Source organism: Pteronotus mesoamericanus, unplaced genomic scaffold (assembly GCF_021234165.1).
Source record: "Pteronotus mesoamericanus isolate MK-2021 breed Mesoamerican mustached bat unplaced genomic scaffold, CSHL_Meso_final scaffold_36, whole genome shotgun sequence".
Taxonomy (NCBI): domain Eukaryota; kingdom Metazoa; phylum Chordata; class Mammalia; order Chiroptera; family Mormoopidae; genus Pteronotus; species Pteronotus mesoamericanus.
The window spans coordinates 10,193,766-10,221,693 of NW_026555313.1; the positions used below are offsets into that span (position 1 = coordinate 10,193,766).

Sequence of the window (27,928 nt, forward strand, 5' to 3'; positions counted from 1 at the left end):
AGACTTACCTCCTCCAATTCTTTCCTCCCGGGTCCCAGACTCTTACACCTGCCCGGGCTGCCCCTTTGCCGCCTTTTCTCCTTCTCTCCCTTCCTGAGTACCTTAACCTCAACCGTTCCGGTCTCAGGCTCACCAGATTCTCGGGCTGTTTGCTGATGAGAAATCTGCTGCAGCGAGGACCTGAGTCCCCCGCGCGCAGCCCAGTGGCAGAAGAGGGCGAGGCTGAGAGAAAAACGAGGGCTGTAGGAGAGGGAGGCAGCCGGTCCTCCTCGCGAGCCTGCGAGAATGCGGCAGGGGGCCGGGGGCCTGGGAGGCACGAACTCCCCGCGCCCCTGAGCCCGGCAGCCGACCTGGCCCGCGGGCCAGTTTCCTGCGAAGTGCAGTCGAGAGGCAGAGGCACCGGGAAAGCAAAGAGAGGGGCGCTGGGAGTGTTCATCCCCAGAGTAGGCCCCTCTTCGGACGGGGGAAGAAGAGAGGAAGGAGCTCATGAGTGGTAAGGAGACTGAAAAACCTGTTTCCAGAATGGCTCAGGGGCGTCGGGAGAATAGGGCGCCCGGGTGAGCACCCAAAGGTGAAGCCCGCCGGGCGGTGGTCAAGGGGCGCGCGAAGGGAGTGCGGCGCGCTCGGGGAGGGGACGAGAGGAGCACAGCAATGCTCGGGGCTGCTGCAAGCTTGGTGGGGACGCGAGGCTGTGCGAGCCGGGGAGCGCGTGCGGCGGCCGCGGCGCCAGCGTCCGTGTGTATGTGAGAAAACGAGGGGCGAGCACGAGTGCGAGAGAGGCAAAGAGAGAGCGCATGTCTCATCCCTGCAAGCAGCCACTAGACGCTCCACCACCATCTTTTGCATGTGCAACATTTGCAGCCGGACAGCAAACCTCTCCCAGGGCTATGGAGACTGCGGGAAAAATCTGGCAGCTCGCTATGGATTGCTAAAGGGAAAGAGTCAGAATTACAACCCACCCAAACATCTCTCCTTTTCCCTCCTTTTTTTTTTTTTTTTGTTATTGTTTTTAATTTTAGCGCCATCGTCTTCAATGCCTCTTTGAACAGCCTTTAGGAAGAGTGCGAGAGAAAGAGCGCGCGCCAAGGAGAGGAGAAAAGAAGATGAGGATTATTTGCAGACAGATTGTCTTGTTATTTTCTGGATTTTGGGGACTCGCCATGGGAGCCTTTCCAAGCAGCGTGCAAATAGGTAAGCTCAGCCCCGATGGGGTGTGCATCTGGGTGGCTGTAGCAGATATCCGAAAGTGAGTTAAATGAGTTGCTGATAAGCAATTCAAGGAAAGCTTCAGCGGTTCCCTTCCCCTCTGTTCCTCTCTTTTCTCCCCTTTACAAGAAAGAAAATAAATAAATAAAACAAAAGCAAAAACTACCTTTTTGGTTCAGGTTCAATTGGAATATACACAGAACTGCCCACCTTCCATCCTCTCAGCACATACTCTCCATGTCCACCTTTGATTAAAGCCACTTAAGTAGGATACTCTCCATTTCTACCTTTGCTTCAAGTCGTTTAAGTGGAATTGGAATAAGTTGGAAAAAACCTCTATGGGATATGATTACATTTTATGTGCTATTTGTTTTCATCCATTTCTCTAGAACATGAAGAGATGTCGAGTTTATTTTTAAAAACACACTTCTTCCCATGCTGGACGCCGCATCTTTCTCTCTATAATAGAAAGGCACTGTTTGGAGGAGTGGGGGGAAGCGTTTCTAGTTTCTACCTGCTCCCCCTGCCTTTGGTTAACCTAACCAAAGTTAGATCCCTTCCCCAGAATTTTCTCTCATTTTATTTTGTTTTCCTCTTGTATCTTTTACCTTTATTCCTGCATCTCGACTCTGTTTCTGGGGAACTATCCATCTTTGGCTTTCTTGCTATTCTCCTCTCCTGTCTTAATGGGACGCAGCTATTGAATTCCTTCCAGCTAAACCCAGCCTCAACACTGCATCATTTCTCGTGGACTGTGCACAAAACAGAGCTAAGTAGGCTGAGTCCACCAGCTGCAGAAAAACAAAGTTCACGTCTCCTTTCTGATTTCCCTCTTCCCTGCTTGACACCACATCCTTTCATTTCTGTATTTTAATGCAAATCCTCTGTTCTGTTCATCTGCATGCATCTTCCAAAGAAATGCCCCGAGCTGGCTGATGTAGCAGTGTGCTGGGAATCATGGGCAGGGTGAGAGAGAAAAAGGAAAACACACTAAATGGTCTCAGAGGTCATTGTGATCATGACAGATTGGGACAGGAAAAAGCTGAGCTATCCTAAAGACTAAAATACTAAGCATGTACCTCAGGGACAAAGGCCAGTCTCCCAAGATATGGCAGGGATAGGTCCTTAATTGTATGTGCTGGGGAATGGCAGTGCATTTAACAGTGCGTGGGGTGGCAATAACATTTACAAGAGGAAGCATTGAATGTGCTTTTCCTGTCATTTTTAATAGGTGGTCTCTTCATCCGAAACACAGATCAGGAATATACTGCTTTTCGATTAGCAATTTTTCTTCATAACACCAGCCCCAATGCGTCGGAAGCACCTTTTAATTTGGTACCTCATGTGGACAACATTGAGACAGCCAACAGTTTTGCTGTAACAAATGCTTGTAAGTAAAACATAAACTGTGGATAAATTAGAAGAGAATTAAAATGAGGCAATTGAGTGCCTTTCCTCTTTATTATTATTATTATTTTTTTTTTTTTTTTGGAAAGGAATTCAAGCTTCCCACATGCAGCTGGTTCCAGGGCAAATCAGAGTTAAAAATCAAGATTTAGTCTTGAGATAGTGAGATGGTCCTTCCTTCCTTCCTTCCTTCCTTCCTTCCTTCCTTCCTTCCTTCCTTCCTTCCTTCTTTTCTTTCCTTCCTTTCTTTCCTCCTTCCTTCCTCCCTTCCTTTCTTTTTCTTTCTTTCTTTCTTTTCTTTCTTTCTTTCTTCCTTCCTTCCTTTCTTCCTTTCTTCCTTCCTTTTTTTCTTTCTTCCTTTCTTTCTTTCTTTCTCTTCCCTCCCTCCCTCCCTTCCTTCCTTCCTCTTCTTTTTTATTTCTTGTCTAGATAATTCAAGTTAATTTCCTCTTTAACATTTCAGTGTTATTCCTAACATCTGAATGTCAGGTCAGTGAAAACTGTACTCAGTCTAGTTTTGGTTCTGTTCTTTTGTTTTTTCTTATTTGTTTTCACTTGAGTAAGCATATATCTTGCTGTTAAGGTAGACACATGCTCTCTTACACTGATGAAAGCAATGGAAGGTTTGTTAACAGTGAGAAAGAGAGGGAGGCAGTGATATGGAGGATATATATTCTCGACGGTTGGCTGATGCTGCAGATGATCTGGTGATGTCACTGGAGGCTGCCCTGCTCTTATATTCTGGGTTGTAAATGTTTCTTACTATCACATAATGCATGTATCCTGTGGATATAACTCCATGAATCCATACGTTGGTGCCAAATCACGTTAGTTTCCAATCCACCTGAATTCACAAAACACACTGAAACTTTAACAGGTGACCTCACCTAATGCTATAATGAAACAGCTGTACAGTGCTCCCCCATCAAAATACTGTATAATTTAATGTAATAAAATTATAATCAACTGTGGGTTGACAACTCTTTAAAATATGATCAGTCAGTATAGCATTTATATTGCATTTTCACTGTTGAAAGAAATACATGTTTCAAATATCTCCTTAGCTTTACATGCTAATTTACTACTGCTTAAAATTTATGTGTTAAGATAATGGTTATAGATTACATAAGACATTTAGGAATAGTTTCTACATAAAATTTTGCACAAGGGTAATAAAATGTTTAATCTAATTGTAGAGTATCTTTATTATATCAAGTTAAGTATATTTTAATTTTAAAAGCTCTCTCTCAGTCCTAGAGATTGTACTGAACAAATAAGTGAAATTGAAAACAAAGTTTTTAAATGTTTGGAGGATATCCATTTAATTTATTTTAATTCATATTTATTTGCTATTAATTCATCTAACTGATAATATGATCAATTTTCTTAATTTTTGGCATCTAACCATTACTTTATTTTAGAATTTGGCTTCAAAAGGAGGTCAAAGCATTTGACATTTTTGTGAAGTGACAAACTCGTATTATTTTGTGGGAATGCTGTAGTTCCTATGAACACAATTTAAAACATTCACTATTTAGTGATAAAATCAATATTACATTATAGCAATAGGTAGTTATTTTTAAGCATAAATGCACATAAATTAGACCTAGGTTTGTGGATTTTCAGTTTTGCAAATTATATAAATTTCTAGTTTTGTTTTGAAAGGTGTGTCAACAATTGAAATAATTCTAGGTATAAAACATTCTCCTTTGTATATAAATATTATGTGTTTATTTAAAATTTTTACTCATGTTTTCCCTGAGATTCTGTGGACAAAAAATTACTAACTTTGAAAACAATTTATGATCCAAGTATATCTGAAGGTATTTTGTCAACAGTAAATTACTATTTAAACAATAATTTTTGTTATTACATTTTGAAAGACTTTCTTAAAAGTGTCAAATACATTAGTTTTATTTTCTTTTGCTTTTAGAAATTAAGTATTTAAATATTCTAGAGTTTGTATTTTGTCTTTCAGCTATGTAAACCATAAAGTACTAATCCTTCCTTCCTCCTTATCGTTTGTTAATCTCATTCAGGATCATTTTAATTAGTATTATTCTATTTATGTAATTAATATATTATGTAAAATTAATTGTTACTAGTAACACTTAATAGGAAGCCGCACACAATGAAAAAGGTATAAGATATAGATAATATGTTATTCTTTCATATTTAAGGCTGAGAAAATTGAAACTAAGTAAACTTTAGGTTTGCTTATTTTGAATTCAAGTGTAACACAATGTTAGTTATACCACATTTTTTCATAATCACATTAATTGATTTTGTGTACATATTTAAAATATATTTTTAAAAAATACATAAATTTTAAAGAAGGACAAAATACATTTTCTAGTGAAGAAAATGAATTTTAGGGGTGAAATGGGTATGCTGAATGTCTGTAAGGCAACCTAAGCTGAATTTGGGAAAAATCAATGATCAGAGATCACAGGTCAGGTGACTTGTCTTTGTTGAACAGACTCTCCAAGAGCATATACAGCCTGATTTTCCATTCTATTTAATGGTGAAATGTAAGCAGTAAGTATGAGACAATGTTATATATCAAGCTTTGTTCCTTTGAGTACAAAAGGATAAAAGTAGTACTCTGGGGAATTAACATAGTAATTATTCCTCACAGTGATACACACTGGGTTTTTAGATTTTTTATGTTGAATTAAATATAAACATGTAACAATATGTGACTGGCTAGGTTCATTTGAATTGTGAATTTCCTGAATTGGATTCTTGTAAAACTGCATGATCTAGTCTGAGAATAAAGGCCATTAAAAAGGATATGTTCATTTTATGGAATGTATAATCAAAGACAAAAACAGATTAAAGGATAAAACTTATTGGTTAGCACTCTAAGATTACTTTGGGCCATCTAAACATTCTGTGATAGAGTCTATACACTGCTTATGTCACTACCTGATTAACACAATTTACCACTTTTGGTATAACTCCTAAGTATCCGAGGGAGAAAAAAATATTTTAGTTCATAGTTTTATTTTATTTTTAACAATGTTCATATAAGATTAAATTAAAATATTTTTAATTATTCACATTGTTGGAAAGTCACACTTCGCTCAATGTAAAACTGAAATTCTAGGAAATGCAGATAATATAAAATTATGACTTATTTTAATAACAAAAAAATAGATGTAATAAATAGCCCATGTTAAAATTTCAAAGTGTAACTAAAGGTATACACTTCTTTTCTGTGATCTATCCAATGTATGAGGAATAGAAAAAGATATTTTAAAAATAAATTCAATATGGTCAATGTTTTTCAATAAAATATACAATTGACCCAAAACCGTTTGCAAACAAAGATGCTAGTTCAATCGGATATGTCTTCTGCAAAATATCTGAGACAACCTGAAAGCAGGCTCTTATCTTGTATTTTTCAAATAGTTAATTAATGATGATATTTTTTGGAGGATGATGTATATTTAATTTGACCAGAAGTAAAAAACAAAATACTAGTTTATCACCAAATTTTCTAAAAGATAAAAATATTGGACATATTGAAATTACCAGTTTATTACAGTTACATTAGAAACCTGTAAAAGAACCAGTCCTTTAATAAGGCAGCCTTTTACAATATAAATTACAAATATTCAGTTTCTGAAATGACTTTTCTAAATATCAGAGGAGTGGTAGAATATACATAATAAAGCAAGTTAATTAGTCATGTATGGTCACTTTGGTGAAGTAACAGAAGTATTTTATGGAATATTTCCACTTTTTTACCTTGAATAAGAATAATCAAATAATTAATAATTGTGTTTTTAATGGTGTTTTTCCTTTCCTTTTCTGTCAAAAATCTGTCAGATCAGTGGTTTAAAATATGATGAGTTGGAAAGTTGTAACAATCACAAATAAACTAGAGACTGGATATTATATGAAAATATAATGATGAAAAGGTTTTGTTTTTTTTTTTTTTTAGTTAAATATCAGCTCTATCCGTGGTCAGTTTACTTGTCAACTCTAAGTGTCCAAGTGACTGCCACTTTGTAAAAGTAAGCTGGTTGTAAAATATACTTTAGTTCATCTAAATTCATTGAAAATGCGACACTGTATTCCATAGGTTCTGTGGGTTTTCCCACTTATATACTTAATAAAATCTCCTTGAATATAAGCGTGCTAAATACTAACAATCTTCTGGCTTTGATTAAAAAATATTTGAACATTGTACATATTCTCTTTCACAGACATGAAGCCATAAAAAGACATTCTGATTTTATTGACTGATGTAGTCATTTTAAACATGCTAAAAATAAAATTCTGATGGTTTCACTTGCAAAGTTATTAGAGATACATTAGAATTAAATATTGTTTGGCTTTTGACTATTTTTAGGAAAATAAGTGTTGTAACTCTACCATAACTCTCATTAGGTTTCCTTATTTTGAATGGATAGTAAGATTCTATGTTGATTTGAAATAATTCTCTGGTTTTAGAATATTCTCTTTTTTATTTTCCATGTGAGGTTAGTGACAAAGATGAGTCATATTCTTATGTTTCATGGTAGGATGACCTGTAATTTGCATTGATATATTTCAGAATTATCACAGGATTATTACATCTTTCTAAAACTATTAGAAAAAGTCCTTAAACATTTTTTAATCTGGATTTTTCCAAGTGCCATTAATTTCTCAAAGAGGAAAATTTTTACTTTCTCATATGTATTGGAAAATATAAATGGCTCTTATGACAGAATTTTATTATTGTTCAGGAATTTAAAATGAAAGATAAGTATACCTTACATTTTATGACATAATATAGTTTTACATGCTTTCATATACATAATGTTATTTGACCTCAAACTAGTCTTAGAGTATGACAGTCTGAGAAGAAAAAGTCATTATTTTGTAGTGCAGGCAGATTTGATTCAAAGGAGTTATTTAACTTGCCCAGGATTGTATGACTAATAAGCTGTAGAGTCAGGGTTCAAACCCAAGTCTTCTATTATCCTAGTACTCTTACCAGTAGGCCATAGAGCGTGAAAAATACGTCTATATTGATATTACTTGAATTAAGGAAGAAAAAAGCAGAGTTGTCATTAATCTTTTCTTCTAATTTAATTGCAACATTTTGAACAAAATAGAACAAGACTTTTCTGGGCAACTTATTCATTAATCATATGACATTGAGTGATATAGCAAGGACTGAAGTCATATTACGTAATGAATTTATCCATTCATTCACTAGGTTAGATAATGAATGTATCCATTAATCATTAAGCACACTCATTAAGGACAACTGTATTTAAGACTCTATGCTAGAAATGAGAATCAAAAAACTTATAAGAATAGTTGCTGCCCTCAGGAGCTGATAGTCCAGTGAAAAAGATAGAGAAGCCGGTTATTACAAGTACAGTAAGATTAAGTGCTATGAGAGAGAAGAGTGCTGTGACAAAGGCGTACACAGGAAGGATAATGACACCAAACCTGGCATGACCTCTTTGGAGGGATGTCACCTGATCTGGGTGTTAAGGATCTAGTTGAGTAATTTGAAAAAGAGGGTAGAAGGAAGGCATGCTTGACCAAAAAAGCAACATATGACAAGGCACCAAGGTGTGGGAAAGCCAGGTGTGTCTGAGCCACTTGAAGAGATTTAGTCTGGTTGTGGATTGAGTGTGAGGAGGAGAGATGTGTTAAGGGGTGAAGCTTTACAGATACACAAAGAATGTTGTAGCTGCTGTAAGGAGACTCAATTAAAAAATGGGACCCAGAAAGCATTTAAACACAACAGTGACGTGTTCAGATTTATATAATACAAGGAACAGGCTGGTTGCAAGAGGGAGAATGAACTGGAAGGAAACAAAACAGGAAAAAAAAAGACCAATTAGATGAGTCTTGAAGTAATACAATTTAGGGTGATAGACACTTAAAAGTAAAAGCATGGAAGAGAGAGAAAAGCACCTAGATATAAGAATATGGCGCTGCTGGTAGAACTTCATGATGGATGTGATGTCTGTGTGGGAGGGTGGAAAAGAAGTGTGATAAGAATGGAAGATGATTTCTTTGATTTCCAAACGAGTGACTCGATAAGATACCACCGATTAGGAAGGGTCACACAGGAGAAGGAGCAGATTTGAGTGGGGAAGGTAACTTTAGTGTGAACGTACTGATTTAGAGTCGGTTAAGAGACATCGCAATGTAGATATGCAATGTAGAGAGTTGGCCGTACGTATCTGGAACTCTGGGGCTTGGTTTGGACTCAGAACAGACATTCGGTGGTGGTTGAAGCCATCGATGTGGGTGAGATCCCCTAGAGAGAGCAAGAACTGAAAAAAATGCTGAGGATAAAATCCCAGGAAATTCTACAATTTGAGGGGCAGAGAGAGCGAAAAAGAGACTAAGGAAAAATAAGTCAGAAAATTCAGAGGAAAATTAGGCAAGAGTAACTTAACATGAGCAGGTGGTGGGGAGAATTTCTTCTAAATAGTGATCAACCTTGCAAAGGCTACAAGATTTTAAAAAATGAACACAAGGATAATTGTAACATCTTTAACATCAATCATTTCTTTTTTCTTTTCAGTGTTCTTTTGTGTTTTGACGGGGGGTGGGGTGGGAAACAGTATTTATTAACCCCACACGGAGTCTATGAATACATACTCTTGTGTAATATTGGCCTAGAATATTCTTATCTTTTATTTAGAAGTAGGAGGAGGGCATTTTTTTTTTGTATTTTTGAACGAGGTGGCCTTGAATTTATAACCCAATAATGGATAAGTCACTTAATACATTTGAACCTCAGTTTCTTCATCTTTTAACCCAGGGAAATAATACATACCACACATGAATTTTATGAATCTTAGAAAAGTGTTTGGAAAGTATTTAGCATAAAATTAGAATTCAATTAAAATCAATTGTGTTACATTTTCTATGTCATATGGAGTATTTATATCTGAGTCAGCCTTTTAATTTTAAAAGTTACTTTTATTTTCTATTTATGTTTTTAAAAGGTACTTTATGTTTTGAATAAATACATTTTGTTGTTATTTCATAGGAAGTTTCTTGACTTCTTAATGAGTTTTTAAGTGTAATTTATGTACACAAGTTTAAATTCATATTTGTCAAAATTATTTCTAAGTCCTAAAACAGGATAATTTTATCTAGGATTTATCTGGGCAGTTCAGAAAAGAATTGTTTCATGGATTAATTAAAGAGGTTGATGACTTCTAACTATATGCAAAATTCACTGTGCATGTGTGTGTGCTTACAGAGACAGTCCAAACTTTTAAACAGCTTCTCAATGAATTTCAATCACACAGAAAGGCCCAGTACCACAGCCCTAAAGAAACTACATACGAGTTAGAGAAACAAACAACATTTCATCCCTAACTTCATCATTTTAATAGAAGTGAAGTGAATTTTGTCCTTGTAACCAACCAGGAATTTTTACATAAAATCTATCTTTACTGGCTTCAGTGTGTTCTAGCAGGCAAAAGCCTTGGTTTGGTCCTGTGCCTCTCAAATTGTTCTGTTATTTTATTTATTCCTCCTCTTACTATCAAACTTTCTACATATTCCACATCAACTACTTCTATTTTTGTCATGTATTACCTTTTCCCTTCCCACCACCACTCCTGTAATCTTGTGTTCTTGAAGGTCATCAGTGACTTAAAAATTAGTAAATCCAATTGTTGTTCCTTAGTCCTCATGGTCTTTTTATAGGTCGCAGGACTTGACATTGCTAACAAATCTTTGTTCTCTGAAACATTTCTTCTCTAATAATAAAAACAAGGGCTACTAAAATGGTGTACTAGCTATGTGCCAAGGGTGTTGCATTACCTTAATTCTTACACAACTCTAAGAAGTAGACATTATTATTGTTATTATTATTACTTTATTTGGAGAAAGTGAAGATTTGCCATTAAGAAAATTTGCATAACCATAAATTATCCAGGACATCAGATCCTAACGTCAGATTTGTCTGCCATTCTGCAGAATTTTGGTTAGTACAGGATCCACAAGATAACCATCACTTGGTGTGATAGCAGCTAGGCAACTCTTAACCTAAATAGAAAGATGTTTTTCTCAAAGCTACCTCTTTAACACCTTTCACTTATGCATAGCATTTCACGTTGCTTATCAATTCTTCAATGCGATTTGTAATGCAGCACAGAAATTTGAGAATTCTAAACAGTGACACTCCCATCACTTTATATTGCCAGATTCTTGTCATATATAGCACCATGTGGGAAAATGAATAAGTGACTCTTTTAATTATGCAAATAGCAATGTATAGGTCACTGGTTGGCCAACCCAGGTATTTGTAATAGAAGTATTATTTGATTTCAGAATCAGTACAGCTATTCTTAACACATTTTCCCAAGTGCTTTACTTTAAGATTTGCTTTAGCTGTCAATCTCTTTCACATTCCATTTAAGAAGTTTTTGGATTCCAAATAAATATAGCGATGACTGCCTTAAAGAGCATCACCATCAGTCAAAATTGCTCTAGTCTTTATAGTGTCATCACTTGCCTCCAACTTAACAAAACTAACGGTGTCATCAATCAAAAGTTTAGTGTTATCTGAGAAATAAAGGGAGGAAAGTTGAAATGTAATGTTTTCTTTGAATAAGTCACAATATTTCTCCAGATACAGCAAAATTTACACCAGAACCTATAATCAGTGTTTACTTACTTTTGTTGCTTATGTGCCTATTCCAAAATGAGCAGTTTTTATCAGTAACTAAATATTTTATGCAGTGTTCCTTCCGTTTTTCATACTTTTATCTTAGAGAAACTAACACATGCTTGTGAAAATTTCAAATCATAAATCTTAACAAGTCAAAATATTCTGCAATCTCCCATTTTAGAGATAATCATAGTCAACATGGTCTATAGATCTTTTCAGACTTTAAAAAAAAATCTGTATAGACCTAGATAAAGAGTACTATAAACACAAGATGCTAATATATATTGAGAGACAAATTTAATAAACCAGCCCTTGCCAGGTAGCTCAGTTTGTTAGAGCATTGTTCCAATATGCCAAGGTTGCAGGTTCGGTCGCCAGTCAGGTCACCTACAAGAATCAACCAATGCATACATAAGTAACTAGAACAACAAATTAATCTCTCTCTCTCTCTCTCACTTCAAAAAAAATCAGTAAAATAAAAAGTAATAAAACTAATACTCAAAACCTGTATTTTAGTAATGTTTTGTTATATTTATCATAAAAAATTTTCTGTTGGTATATAAGAGCTATCTCATTTTCTTTTCCTGCCACTTTATATATCACTGTGCAAAGGTATTGTGATAGATATACTCAGTACCCTCTTGATCAATAGTTAGGCTGTTTCCACATTTTGAGTATTACAAAGAAAATAGCAATAAAACCACTTATATACCTGTGTAAATACTCTGTAGAATTAATTTCCTGGGAACAAAATTGCTATATCAAATAATGCAGATTTTTGCTATTAATAAATATTGTTGCATTTTTTCTTAAACATGCAATAATATTTAAATATACAACTACCAGGATGTGAGAAGAATAGTTTTTCTCTGACCTACCAACAGTAGCCATTATCAGTCTCTTGACTCTTCTCTTGTCCCGATGGGTGAAAATGACATCTAATTGCTACTTTAATTTGCATATTTTGATTAATAGTGAATTAATATTTTGATTAATTGAGAATATTTCCTTGTATTTTTAAGATGTGTTCTTTTTTCCTGTGAACTATCATTTCTTTTCCTTTACCAATGTTTTCTTCCTTATTTGTGAATATTTTATTTACTATAGAAATTAACGCTTTGTCATCTATGTTGCAAATTATTTTTCCACTGTGATTTTGGCTTCCAGCTTCATTTATGATGTCATTTGTTACATGGATACTTTATGTAGTAAAATCTGTGAGTCATTTTTATGGCTTCTGGGTTTTGTGCAGTGCTGACAAAGATATGTCTATTATTAAAAATGTAAGAATATTATCCCATATCTTTAGTACTTTTATGATTTTTAATTTTATACTTATAACACTAACTTTTTTGGAATTTATTTTCTTATGTGTGTTAAGAATTAATGTTTTGCATGTGTGTGTACACACTATTTATTTGAATAAGCTGTTCTTTTACATGTACTTTGAACTGATACATGTGTACGAAAGTTCTGCCCTTTCTTGATTGAATTTGATCTTGGGCAGAAATTCCTTATTTTGATTTTTCCAAAGTTCTCCTATTTGCTGTTCTTCATCTACTCTTTTCTGATTGTCCCTAGTGGATATGTTACTAGTTTTTACATTTTTATCATATGCTTTCTTGTTCCTTCTGTGACTTTCTAGAATTTTTTCCTTAGTGCTGCACACCATCTGACCAAGTCCTCTTCTAGCTCCAAAGTACATCACACTTATTGTCACCATTCTAGATTTCTACTCCACCATCCTCATCCAAGTCAATTGTACTTTTCTAATAACTTAATAATTAATTTCCTGCTTCTACTCACTATGTCTTTCCATCCACTTTATATACTGAAGCTTGGGGCATCTCTCTGAATATGTAAATCAGAGACTGTCTCTCGCTTACTTAAAACCCTCCAACGGCTTTTCATTCTATTTTAACATGGCCCTTCCTGACGTGACTCTGGTGCATCTCCTTGCCCTGTTCACAGTGCTAGAATCTGTAAGGTGTCTTTTTTTATTCCTAAGCATACTTAACTCCTTCTTTTCTCTATGTCTGTCCTTGACATTCCATTTTGCTCGACTCCTCCAATCCATTTATCTGTTTGACTAGCTTTCTCTCACACAGGTGAACGTAACCACCTCAGTAAAACTTTTCTAGCCAACTCCACTAGAATAAGCCCTTCTGCACCCAAACTACAATTACTTTGCCAACTCTATGATCCTCTTTGTTTTTAATCATAACTTGTGATTATTGTTTTAAGCATTTTTATTTATCATTTATTCTCATTAGAATATAAGCTTCCAGAACATAGATTATTAATTATCTGCCTTGTTAAACCATATAGTCTCATAACTTCACAAAATTTCTGGTACAAAGTAAGAATCAGTAACTATCCTTGTATAATGAGCTAGCAATATGAGTTTTCATTCATCTTTGAGGCATCCCTAGGATAGTTAAGACCTTTCATGTGTTAAATAAAATCAAAGGGAGGCTATAAAGGCAATGAGGTAGTGTATCCAAAATAAATGTTATGTAATTTTATGTTAAACATGTTTTATTCTCATTGTTTCTGTTAGAGTCAACTTACAGGATGGGATAAGTAAGGAAGAAAATTAGCCCTAGAAGGAAAGTAGGACTGTATATGCAATTGACATACATTGTCCTGGTCAGATTGCTCTTTGATAAATTTGAGTCTGGTAGAAGAGAACTTCTAGATGCTTTTAACATGTGATGTCTGCTGACAAAAGAAGTGGAAAATGCAGGTTCAATCCACTTTCAAAGTAGGCAAAAGCCCATGTGAGAAGCCCAGGCGAATTAGCAAGCACATTCAAGAGAATCCCATCTGTTCAGACATTGACTGCCTCCTTAGCACTTCTTAAAGTTCATGGAACTGCAAGAATTGTGAAAAAGGGAGGATGGCGTCTAATGTATGATGTTATTCCTGTCAGTTCTTGATCATCTACAATGAACCTTCTATAGAAAATTTCACAGACAATTTGCTAGTTTCTATGACCTTTTATCCCTCTTTCTTTTGACATTAGATATTTGGTTAGAATACTTACTTTCGATTACATATACAGTTTAACCTAGGTATGTTTGAGGCATTTTCCCACTTTTTACTCCAAATGTTAAAATCAAGAGAAATATTTTATTTTTTTCTTGGAAAAATGTGTATGCTTCCTCCTTTTTTAATGGAAAACTTGTAAATCAAAATGTTTCCATATTTATTCTGATAACCAGGGGGCTCAATTCTGTATTTACTATTCAGTAACAAATGATCTCTCTTTTTAAACATTGTACATTGTTTTTATGTCCTTGATTTTTCTAAAATAATATGTAACACATATATTATGTAAATAGTATGTTTTACATAAATATACCTTATAAGAGTATGCACATCACTTTAGGGCACTGGCTCTGAATAAAAAGTCTAAATGTTTCAATGAACACAGATGTTAGATTTTGCTTGAATAGTCAAATTCCTTGTTTAGTACTTCTCATATATTATATATATACTTTGGAAGGTAATAAGCAGGTAGATAGATGATAGATGATTGATAGATAAATAGATGATGATGATGATGATGATGATGACAAATAGATGGATAGATAGATAGATAGATAGATAGATAGATAGATAATCTGTGAACTCTATTAGACTGTGAGCTCCTTGAAGACACAGATGATGTTTTATTAGTACTCCTACATTGGGGGCCTATCACAGGCCCTGGAACATTTCTGGAACATAATAAATGTCTGGTTGAGAGAAAGGAGAAAAGAAACGCATTTATTGGTTGGGTATTTACAACTAATTCTTGGCCAGAATTGAATAAAGCAACACAAATCTAGTTTATTTTCTATATGACTCAATCCCTTCACATTTTTAAAAATAGTTATCACATGTCTCCTTTGTACATTTCCAAGCAAAATAACATTCATTTTCTTATGCAGCATAGTTTCTAAAACTTTTAACTCCCAAGTTCTAGCATTCTAAATATCTTCTGGACCCAAATTAACCTCATATTCTTGTCATGATCTGTACAAAATTAAACTTCATTAAACTTCACATTTATGACACTCAAGATCATGATCTGATGTGATCTGTCATGGTGAGAATATTAATTCTGATTACTTAAACATTATGCATATAAAGCATAGGTCAAGGTAATTTTGGGTTTTAATTAGTTACATCACTTTGTTCATGTTAAGCTCATAGTCAATCAAAACTTAACACTTAGCTATTTTTTTTCCACATGAATTGCTACCAGTCAACCCCCCATGGAGCCCATAGACTGTTTTAGTTTTTTTAATTCAAAATGAGAGATTTTTACGTATACACAAATTTCCACTTGCTTGGAAATATCAAGACTATATTAATTCATTTAGCTACAAACTATTTTAAATTCTAAGCAACTCTTTACTGCATGACTATCCATATTGATTAATAAAATTAAGACTGTGAGAAACTAGATACAGGATGACACCAGGTGATAAACCAATACTTTTTATGTATGTGTGGTCAGTTAAATGTTTATTCTGCTAAAATAATTTATTTGAACAAATTTCTCCATATTGTTCATAAAGATTGTCTTTTCATAGTATCTTTACTTTTTTTAACATTAGAAGAAACTCAGAAGTTATCAGTTCTTGAGAAAATATCTTATGAAACTATATTTTGGATAAAGGATAACACATGCACCTGTGTGTGCGCGCGCACGTCACTGAGATGGAAAAGGATGGACAAAAGGTGTGTAACAGGAAATTCATATTGGGAAAAAAATCTAGTAAAAAAATAGAAAATATATTTAATCAGATAAAAACAAATTAAAATGAGATATACAGTTTTACATAATAAATTAGCTAGTATTAGTGGTAAAGATAGAATTTTAAATCACTCCAGGGATAAAGCATTTAAAATTGATACAATGCTTTTGAAAATCAATTTCTTACGATTTATCAAAAACCATAAAAAAGGTGAATATTTTGAATTCATGAATCTTGGAAAACCTTTCATTATGAAAATATTCATTAAAGTATTACGTAGTAATATATAATTGTGGAATGGTTAAATTAAATAAAGTCCAGACAGACTGTTTAAGAAAGAATGTCAATCATGAGAATCCTCTAGCAGACTTATGCTAACAGTTCTGAGTTTAAGGAGTTTCTTCCATGTATATAGATGTTCTTTGTATTTTTCTTTATATTCTTTTTTTTTCTTCTTAACAGAAAAGCCAGTGTAATAATAGGGGGGAAAAAGGTATCTAATAAAATGTAAAAAAGAAAAAAGATGTCCTCAAAGTGTTATAATAATTTATGAAGTTGATAGAGCTAGTTGAATGATTTTTTTTTTTTTTTAAGAATCAATTGTTTGGAGGAGCTTGGATCTTCCCCATTAGTTCTGGCTCATAGCCAGGTAAAGATAGGTACATTGTTCTGGAGGTAGTAAACAGCAGGGATCTGTGTGGATATTTGGATATTCTTGTCAATGAATGATATGGGAAGTCACAGTTGTCGATTTTGCGCCAACCCCTCGTTTATTCTTTCTCCTTACCTCTCATCCTCCCAAGCGCAGGTGTTAGAGGAAGATTCAGAAATAGTGTGACAATCCACGTGAGTCTTAAAAGATGCATGAGATTTTGCCATGCTGTAAAAAGAGATAAAAATATTCCAGGCAGACAAAAGAGCATCGCAGGAAAAATGTAAGGTGTAGGAACGACTTTAAGGATCAGTAGTGCTGCAGGAAAATGGAAGCAGGGATGGCGCTTTGGGGTCTGTAGAGTGGACTGACCGGGAGGGGGCGATAGCACTGCAGAGGCTTGGAGAAACCTTGCAAACAGACTTGTAAACCAGAATAAGGATTTTGTTTTTTCTTCTGGGCCAGAAGACAAGAATCATTTTAAGCAGTTTATGACATAATTATGTTTCTGTTTTAGAAAGAATTCTAGCGCCACTGTTCATCATACATATATATAATAAACCGTGGTTCCTTTCCCATACCAAATGCACTAAAAAACCATTTGTTAGATAAGAAATGCCATTTGCTACTTCAGTGCTATTTGTGGAACCCATTATTGTATGTAACTCGGCCCACTATTTTCCATTTAAAACGGTTATTTTCAGCAAAAAATACTCAGTTTATCATCTCAACCACGTATCTTAAGACTGAAAAACAAGGCCTTTTATGATAATAAACAGGTTGGAAAAGAGCAGGTATTGGTGTCAGGAAATAAGTAAATAAACAGACATCTTTATAATATGTATAAAGGCAATTACATTTCCTTACAGATTAGTATCATTGCTGGTAGAATACTAAATATTTTACTCTGAAGTCAATTTCAGATTATCACTTTTTTAAAGTTATTGCTCTTGGTAGAAGTGTATTATTTCATTTAGTTAGCACAAATAAGCATCTTTATTAAAACTGTGACTTTCTACTCAATCACTGAATGTAGAGCAGTAAGAACTGGTTTAATAAAAGTGAGTGAGTTCAACAATTTTAAGACTAGAATAATAATTAGTACAACTACCACCATATATATGTATATATGTATATATACAAATAAATACATAGATGCATACACATACACACACAGACACACTCATGTATACACAGGCTTTACCAAAGGAAAAAATAGAATGAAAAAATAGAAAATATAATTTGTAAAGTGTGCTATTTTCTTGCCTTCAAAATACTGAAGTATGAATTTTCATGTACACACTTTTTCCCAATACTGCTTATGAATTTATTTATTTTTTGAAAATAAAAATGCAGCAAATATATATATCAGAACAACTTTGTAAATAAATTTATATTTATTAGTTATATAATATAGTATATACTTTAGAATCTGTTGTATACATATTGAATATAGATATGCATACATACATGTCTTTAGCATTGATTTTTATTGTTTTCACAAAATTGGTAATGATAGTGTGTTATGGAAACAAGTGACTGTGAAAATAAACTTTATTATACAGAAGTGATAAATAACATCATAGATTAGATACCAAGTGTGAATATTTAATTAAGTGAGAACTTTTGATGAAATGTTTTTATTTTCAAATAATAATGTCTTCACCTCTCCTATACTTTTACTTTATCTGTTTTATTTCAAAGAGATATTATTCATTTAGTGATAGTAATACTCTTATGTTTTTCAATCATTGCGCTACAGCCAATCTACTGTCTCCCTGGAAGAATACTATGTAACTATTAAACACCATGATTCAGAGACTTTTAATATACAAGAAATATAATAGATATAATGGAGAGATAAATTGTCTTTTGATTGTAATTTTATAATTTTATAAAAACTAAAATATTGAAGAGATTGAGAAGACTACATCAAAATGCTGGTAGTGATTATTTTTCTGTAGTACTATGCAGAATTTTAACTTTAATTGACATATTTCTGAGTTTTCCAAAAAGTGTACATTTGTACTTTTCTTATTAACAATATCTAAAGAGAAGAAAATGTAGTAATATTTTTCATTGAATTTACTGGGATGACACATTGGTTAACAAAATCATACAGGTTTCAAGTGTACAAATCAATTAAGACATCATCTGCGCACTGCATCATGTGCTCGCCACCCAAAATAAAGTCTCTTTCTATCCCCATCATCTCCCCTTTGCCCTCTCCCACCTCCCCGCTTTCCTCTGGCTACCACTGTGCTGTTGTCTGTGTCTGTGTGTTTATATAATTTTTTTGTTTAATCCCTTCACCCAGCCCCTCTTTCCCCTCCCCCCTGAGAGCTGTCAGTCTGTTCTATGTATCTATGCTTCTGTTTACATTTTGTTCATTAAATTATTTTGTTCAAAATATATGTACTCTTACCACAAACTATTGAGTTGTCTTGCTCTTTGCAAATGGGACAGATGGGAGATCTTTAGACATCTGAGCCAATATCAGGGCTTGTTGTCAGAGTATCATGTCCACTTAGCAGTTGTCATGTTTGACCTCTTTGCTTACGTACTTTCATTATTTTAAAATGATAATACCAGCCTTAATTAAAAGTATTACATTGAGTCATTTTATTTACTTATTAGAGCTCACTTAAGAGAGCCAAGAGAATGACCGGTAATGACAAGGACTTTTCATTGTCAATTGAAATATATAACATACCAAGTCTGGTTGCATATATTAATTTTAATTCTGTAGAAAGGATAGTAGCTGCAGAGGGGAGCTGATGGCTCTTGGATATCTGGTCACTTTCTCCGGGTAGTCTTTTCTGACCACCTTCAGCTGGTTTAGGATCCACTTTTCCATGATCCTGTGGCACCTTGAGCTTACCTTGCCGATAATATTATTTCATGTTTTCCTGGAATGTAAGTTCCTGGATGACTGGCTGCCACTGTATTTGTAAGCAAATCCTTAGTGTTTGACTCATGGCACAATGACTGGCACTAGATTAATACCTGCTGAGTATATATGAATATGAGAATGGAGGAATTTTGGAATTGATGGTTAGATATTAGAGTTTTAATTACTATTTTGAGCATCCAGTTAAGGACTTATTTTAGATTCTATATTAGTGACTGTAGCAACTACAAAAATAAAATAAAGAAAACAATTTTTATGGACTTCATATGAGTAGGTGACTGATAAATATTGTAAAGATTATTACTCATTGAAACACATTCCTTCAGGGTTTAGAGGCTAAAAGTCCAGTTATGAGAGTCTCTAAGTGAGAAAGGACAGTCATACAGGTTGTCCTCCATCCTTCCTCTCAGTTCAATTTCTTACAAGGATTATTTCACCTGAATGGTGATACTGCCAGGAGGCCAGCCCATGGATCGGGACACCACAGCTCTCCAATTGAAATTCTGATTCAAGCATCAACATTTCATTCTCATTTCTACCCTCTACCTTGTTTTTACACAACAACTAGACCCTCTAAAATCCTTTTGTTTCTATCCAAAGACCATTTTTGTGTGTCTACAGTACCAAGTAGTATTCCACTCTGGGGACAGAGGCCTCTTTGTTCTTAAGTAGCACACACTCTAGTGATGACTGCTGAAAACCTTTTTTTTTAAATATATATTGTATTGATTATGCTATTACAGTTGTTCCATTTATTTTTCCCCTTTATTCCCCTCCACCCTGCATCCCCTGCCTTAGTTCATGTCCATGGGTTGTACGAATAAGTTCTTTGGCTTCTCAATTTCCTATGCTATCTTTAACCTTGTCCTATCTATTTTGTACCTACTATTTATGCTTCTTATTTCCTGTATACCTTTCCCACAATTCTCTGCCCACCCCCTCCCCTCTGATCTCCATTTCTGTAATTCTGTTCCTGTTCTAGTTTTTTGCTTAGTTTGTTTTTGTTTTTGTTTTTGTTTTTTAGGTTCAGTTGTTAATAGTTGTGAGTTTGTTATCATTTTACTGTTCATAGTTTTTGATCTTTTTCTTAAATAAGTCCCTTTAACATTTCACATAATAAGGGCTTGGTGATGATGAACTTCTTTAACTTTACCTTATCTGGGAAGCACTTTATATACCCTTCCATTCTAAATGATAGCTTTGCTGGATAGAGTAATCTAGGTTGTAGGTCCTTGCCTTTCATGACTTTGAATACTTTTTTCCAGCCCCTTATTGTCTGCAAGGTTTCTTTTGAGAAATCAGCTGAAAGTCTTATGGGAACTCCTTTATAGGTAACTCTTTCTTTTTCTGTTACTGCTTTTAAGATTCTCTCCTTATCTTTAATCTTGGGTAATGTAATTATGATGTGCCTTGGTGTGTGCTTCCTTAGATCCAACTTCTTGGGCACTCTCTGAGCTCTCTGGATTTCCTGCAAGTCTATTTTGTTCGCCCATTAGGGCAGTTCTCCTTCATTATTTTTTCAAATAAGTTTTAATTTCTTGGTCTTCCTCTTCTCCTTCTGGCACCCCTATGATTCAGATGTTGGAATGTTTAAAATTGTCCCAGAGGTTCCTAAGCCTCTCATTTTTGTTGAATTCTTGTCTCTTCATTCTGTTCTGGTTGAATGTTTATCTCTTCCTTCTGCTCCAAATTGTTGATTTGAGTCCTGGTTTCCTTCCCTTCATTGTTGGTTCCCTGTATATTTTTCTTTATTTCACTTTGCATCACCTTCACTTTTTCCTCCATTTTGTGACCATACTCAACCAGTTCAGCAAGCATCCTGATTACTAGTGTTTTGAACTATGCATCTGAAAAGTTGGCTATCTGTTCATTGTTTAGTTCTATTTTTGGAGCTTTGATCTGTTCTTTCATTTGGGCCATATTTCTTTGTCTCAGCAGCCTGTTACATTGGGAGGGGCAGAGCCTTAGGTATTTGCCGGCGGGGGGGGCAACCCCAGGTCACTGCATTGTGATGCTGTATGTGGGGGAGGGGTCCAAGAGGGAACAATGTCACTTGCTCAGCTCTCAGCCGGCTTTCAGTCAGTTCCCTTACAACCCACAAGGAAATTGGGCTGTTGTAGTGCTGATTCCTGGGTGGATGGGTTTGTGTACATTCTAGGACCCTGTGGGTCTCTCCAATAACAATCCTGTGAAATTGGGAGTTTCTCCCCCTGCCGCAACTCCCGCAGATTTTTACATCCAAAGTTTTTGAGACTTTCTTTTCCCACACTGGAACCCTGGATTGCACAGTCTGTCTCACTCCCCAGCTGTTCCTCTTGGTTCATCCGCATACGAATGTGGGACCGCCCAGTCCGCCAGCCACAGCCTCACCCACCTACCAGCGGCCTCCTTGCCCCTCATCCTCTCCACCCATGCTGCCCGTCTCTGTCCCTCCTGCCAGTTCGGATGAATGTTTCTTCCTTCTTGGTTTTTGGACTTCCCTACAGTTCAATTTTCTGGCAGTTCTGGTTATTTTTTGCTTCAAATTTGTTGTCCTTCTTTTGGTTGTGCAAGGAGGCAAAGTATATCTACCTACGCCTCTATCTTGGTCCTGAAAATCTCAACAGAATGTGACAAAGTTTATGATTATATTGGGGAGGAGGCAACTAACTCTGCCTATATTATTATCTTTATAATGTATTTCAAAAAGCATTCTTTTTCTGTCCTCATGAGCCAGAAAGACAGTTTATCTTTTATAAGGCCAAGAAAATAAGGTAAAGAAAAAGAATCTATTATTACCCAGACTAATTTGATTAATGAAGTATGATTGGATTAATTTACTTACATGCCAGAATTTGTATGGAAATAATAAAAAAAAATCCTTTGTCAGGCTCCAGTTAGACTCAACACCTATGAATTGAATCACTCTTATTGTCTCAGAGAAATCAAATTACTTATCATTTGTATATTCTATATTCCTTAAGCATCTGTGTGTTTGTTACTAAGTTATTCTGCTCCTACTAATATTCAGCTTTTTAAGTGTTTCATTGTCACTTTAGTTAATTGAATGTTCATTTGGCAACTGTCTTGCTTCCTTTATTGTGTCAAAGACTTTATTGAAAAGAAATATTAGATGTGATGTTGCACGTTAAAAAGCTTATAATCTGGTAGAAATGCAGAATTAATTTAATATGAAATAAGAGAGTAAGTTTAAATTAAAAGGTACAGTGTAATCACCAAAGAATGAGTATGAGAAGAGGGCCAGACTTTATAAACATAAACCTTAATAAAGTAGAATTTAATCTTCTCATAAAAGGAATGGAGTGGAAAGAGAGAGGCATAAAGAGAGTTGCACAGAGCAAGCAAAGCGCCAGCCTAGCAAATGGGATGGGATGGCACAGCCTCGTACCTCATAGTACCTGAGAAGAATTAGAGTGAGGGAAAGCAGGTGTAGGGAAGACCATTATAAATTCAAGACTATACAAGCCAAGAAAATAATTTTCTGGCAGGTACATTTGAAAGTTTAGGTAGGGGACTGGTATTATAAAAAGTAGAATTAAAGGGCCATTATTCTGGCATGGGTATAAAGGATCAACTTCGAGAGAAGAGAGGACAGGTGTAAAAAGACAAAATGAACCCAACTAAAGTCTCACTCATCTCTCATCATGCCTCATTATTCTGCATTCCTTTTGTCTACGGCTTTAACTGATTTCTCATCTTACCTCTTCAGAAGAATATACCCTTTAGTTATACCTCTCACCTTCCAGCCTCTGTTGTTTCTCACACTCAGTTTCAAAGATAACGGCACTGCTTTTGCTGGGTGGCTCAGTTGGTTGGAGCATCATTCCATACACCAAAAAGTTGTGTGTTTGATTCCCAGTCAGGGCACACACCTAGGTTGTGGGTTTGATCCTGGTTGGGGCACATGAGGGAGGCAACCGATCGATGTTTCTCATATCGATGTTTCTCACATTGATGAATGTTTTTCTCTCTCTTTCTGTACCCCCTTCCTCTTTCTAAAATCAAGAAACATACAGTTGGGTGAGGAATAATAACAAAGGTAATATTACTGCCTTGAGCATCTTTCCCACCTTCTTTCCTCATCTAGGAACACTTATTCTCCCAAACCCAGCTCATTGGTAAAGGGAATGAGTGTAGGCTCTGGAGCTAGACCCAGATTCAGTTCCCAGGTTTTTTGCTCACTAGCTATGTGAATTTTTCATAGGTTAATGAAATCCTTTGTGTTTCAAGAGTGTAAATCACACATTAAAGAGAAATAATACTTAGCTTGGTTTTAATTAGAAATACGTAAAACAATGTGCGTTAAAATACATCATATAAAGTGTTTAAATATTGTCCTCTGAAAATTAGTGTAAGCACAGTAATCATTGAAATAATTAAATAAATCATTCACTGAGCCTCATGTGTACAAAATAAAATGCAGACTTTTATGGTCGATGGAAGAGAAGAGAAGGGGGTCTCTAGAATTATGACTTAAAATATAGTGGAATATGTTATAAATATATGAAACGAAGATGGAATAAGAAGCTTTAAAGCAGTATTATGCATTCACTTTAAATCTAATTTTGTTAGAAATTACTGTCTAGTGAAGTTCTATAGGCAGTTGAGTATTCAAGTAGCTGTAGAAATACCTGGGATGAAGATACGGGTTTTAGAATTATGGGCATGTAGATGACAGTTAAAACGATGAAAAAGAAGGAAATTGTCAGAATATATATATTTTACATTAAAAAATAAGATTTCTGGGGAAGATAACATTGTGAGAAGGAAACTACAAAAACTGTATTGTTTATTCCAAAGACTTTAAGAAGTTAATTTGTTTCCAACCTAAAATTGGTAGCTTGTACAGAAACTTTTGTATTTCTGACTTTCCTAGAAAATTATAAAATCCTTATTACAATCACTCAGAATTTCCTAATGGCAATAACTGGTTGGAGCTTAGTAAGTGGCCCCAAGTTAATATGCAATGGAATACTGCAGAGCAGAAAGAAAGAAAGAACCCCTGCCTTTTGCAACAGCGTGGATGGAACTTGAGAGTATTATGCTAAGTGAAATAAACCAGGCAGTGAAAGACAAATACTGTGTGATCTGAGCTATAAGAGGAATCTAATGAACAAAGCAAATGAGCAAAATAAAACCAGAGTCATGGAAACAAGGAACAGACTGATAGCACCCAGAAGGGAAGGGGGAGAGGGATAAGCAGGGAAAGAAAGGGGCAGAATCTAGTCAAGGAACAGAGTAACAGGTGTAAATAACCCAATGGGCATTGACAATAGGGTGGGGATTGACTGGGAGCTGGGGAATGGGATGTGCTCAGGACAGGGGAGAGCAATGGGGGAAAGTTGGGACAACTGTAATAGAACAACAATTAAAAAGTCCTAAATAAATAAATAAATAAGGTTTGCTCTCTCTATCTGGGTCTTAGAAACCCAAGGCCTACTACCTGTATTTTTATTTTCTATTTAGGTCTATAAGCATTTGGCTTTATGACCCCTGAAAAAAAGAACAAATTAAGTAAGCAAAGAGCAGTTTCTCAGAAGTCATCAGAGAACGCATGACCCTGCTATATGCCTCAGACTGGGGTGGGCCATAAGACTGAAGTGTCTTTGATTAGGGGGAGACTTCTCAGCTTTTGAGATATTTGCTGAGTCAACCTCCCTAGTACCTTGCAGTATTTAAAACAAGTCAGAATGTAAACATGGAAGCTCCTTGAGGATTGTAACTCCACGGTGTTCTAGCTTGAATTTTCTATATTATGAGAAATAGTTCAATAGTTGTTTAATGATGACTAAATACACTTTAAATAGAGGAGCTTTACTATTCCATTTTCATGTATTACTTTTTGAAATAGACCATAAACTTAAGATTTTTTTTAATGAACATACTTTTCACAACTGACAATATGTCATTTATTTTAAGATATATTTTATGTATATATATATCCATCTCGAGTATTATTTTTTCTCACTGTCAAATCTAAAAATCTGATTTTAAAGTGCAAATTATCTATAAATTGCAAATCTGCTCAATAGACTGCAAGCAAGCTTCTTAAGGACATAGTCTCCATCTATTTTCCTTGGATCCTCCGAACATAGAACACAGTATAGTGTATAAATCATAATAAACTCAGAGTAAATGTTGCTGAATTTAGATTTGGTTATTATTCAAGCTGTGAATCCACAGATCAAGTATAATTGCACTGGCATTTAGACACTATTAAGAAAAACAAACTTGTCTGCCATGACAATGCTTTCTTACAAGTGGTCTCTAGATATACTTTATTGGACTAATTGAAGCCAATAATTGGAAATCTCTTGCACCACAGAAATCCAGAGTCTCCAAGTTAAAAGAGCTATATTTCATACCTAATTCAATAATAAAATCAGCACTTTTGGAAATCACTTAAATAAAAACCAGTTTATCATTTATAAAACCTTTTATAATAGCCTGTGTTATTTAATTCTCAGTACAATCCTGAGAAATAACTAGAAATATTAGATTGGAACACAAGACTCCAGCAATAGGCCGGTGCTTTGTGTTCTTAAATTGCAAATGGATTCTGCTACATCCTAGACATCATGGCTTTAGGCAGGTTATTGAACCTTTCTGAATCTCAGTTTTCAGAAATGCAAAACACAGACAATAGTAGTAACCTGAAGGGCTGCGGTGAGCTTTGTTTGGGATTTTGCCTATAAACTATCTAGCATATTGCCTGCTTCCTGCATCAATCCAGCTGTGACTAGGGCTACATTGCTATTGCCCAATGTCCCTCAGCCAGGAAGTGAACTCCAAATTCAAATCTTTTTATTTCAGTTTCCCAGCCATTTTCCCTATTTCACAGCAGACTACACGTGCTTAAGAGTGCTACTTCTTAGTGTCTCAGATTCTGACATTCCTCAAGTTTCCTAGGTTGCCTATATTGACTTACTATGTAATACATGGGAAATATATTCCAGACTGGCTGCATGATTGTGATAATAGAAACTTGTCAGTTGTAATGTTTATATAAATGAATGGTGGAAAAGTTTTTCTTTTTTTAAATCCATTATAAAAAAAGTACACACACTGTAGAGTATGCGCCAGTATTTATCAAATGATTTTGGAATGTATAATTTTGGAGTGGAATTTGACAAATATGAATGCCTTTGTCTATATACCTATGATAGTAATCCCTCACACACATATAGTACTTCACAGTGTTTCAAAAATGAGGCATTAAGAAATTAGATGACATACAGGGTTTCTGATGTGTACTGATAGTTAAAACTATAATTTGTTTTTTTTTAATCTGCAATCATATATAGGAGCCTTGTATTTGAATATTCTCTAAAATAATGTTATCAGAGATTTAAGAAATAAATTACCTTTAATTTTCTTTAGAATGCAAAATAAAACTGAGGAAATTAAACTTTTAACCTCTCTGTAGAAAATTAACTGCTTAAAGGTAAAATAAAATGTTAGTATTTGAATTACAGTCATACTAAGAAAGTTCAGTATAAATATGTAGTTTGTGACTGAGGAACAAATGCCAGTATTTGAAAGGAGGAAGGCAGTATAAAGATCTGTCACAGTGCTGATGAATGACAGTTCCACAGTAAGTGTCAAGCATAGAATTTACATGACAAATTTCATTGGTTTTACTTTAAGAGAAGTGACTAAGTAAACTTGATATTAGCATTGTGGAAATTACATTTTGACAAAGGAAAATACTAGGAAGGACATTTTTTAATTTCTGCGAGACTCACAGGGGTGAGTCTTGTCCTAGATTAATGCCATTTCACAGATCATTAGACGCACTAGAAGACACTGCTCTTTCTCTCCATGCAGAGCCTTCCAGCCAAATGGTCCCCTCAAGTGTCCCTCACCATCACTGCACTTGAAATTGTGTTAGCGGCTAAGGGAAAACTTTGACCTTCAAGATGGACTAGTATGAAATATTTTTGTATTTTAATTTATAATTTAATTATCATAGTAAAAAATCTAACCTTACTTATTTCCATTATTCTGCATAAACTCAAACCCTAAAGGAAAAAAACATATATATATATATATATATATATATATATATATATATATATATATACACACACACAAGCATATACCCAAGGTGGTTTAGAAACAGGTAGGTATTGAAGACAATCCCTGTAGTCTGACGTGGACTATTGCCGGAAGACACAGCTGCTGACTATTCACATCAACCAGAGACAGCTCTGCCTCACATTTCTGTTACCATGCATGTGGGCAACTCTAACCGCCGGCTTTCAATTACTGAGTATATTTGTAATCCATTACACATGAATCAGTAAATACAACCTGAGCAGATTCCAGTGCAAAGAAAAGAGAAATGCCTTCTT

The 27,928-nt window shown here is 34.9% G+C and overlaps 1 protein-coding gene across 9 annotated transcripts in view; it reads left to right on the top strand.

Annotated features, from left to right (window-relative positions):
* The first annotated feature begins 223 nt into the window (after positions 1 to 223).
* GRIA4 (glutamate ionotropic receptor AMPA type subunit 4) overlaps positions 224 to 27,928 on the top strand; it is a 386,291-nt gene continuing 358,586 nt past the window's right edge. For 6 of the 9 annotated variants that reach the window (XM_054592511.1, XM_054592510.1, XM_054592516.1 and 3 more), the window contains exons 1-3: positions 224 to 493; positions 1,020 to 1,191; positions 2,438 to 2,596. In XM_054592511.1, the coding sequence (XP_054448486.1) occupies positions 1,104 to 1,191; positions 2,438 to 2,596 (247 nt within the window). In that variant the 5' untranslated portion in view covers positions 224 to 493; positions 1,020 to 1,103. Of the gene's footprint in view, positions 494 to 850; positions 1,192 to 2,437; positions 2,597 to 27,928 lie in introns of those variants that run through there. The other 3 variants (XM_054592513.1, XM_054592518.1, XM_054592512.1) reach the window with 3 other exon arrangements.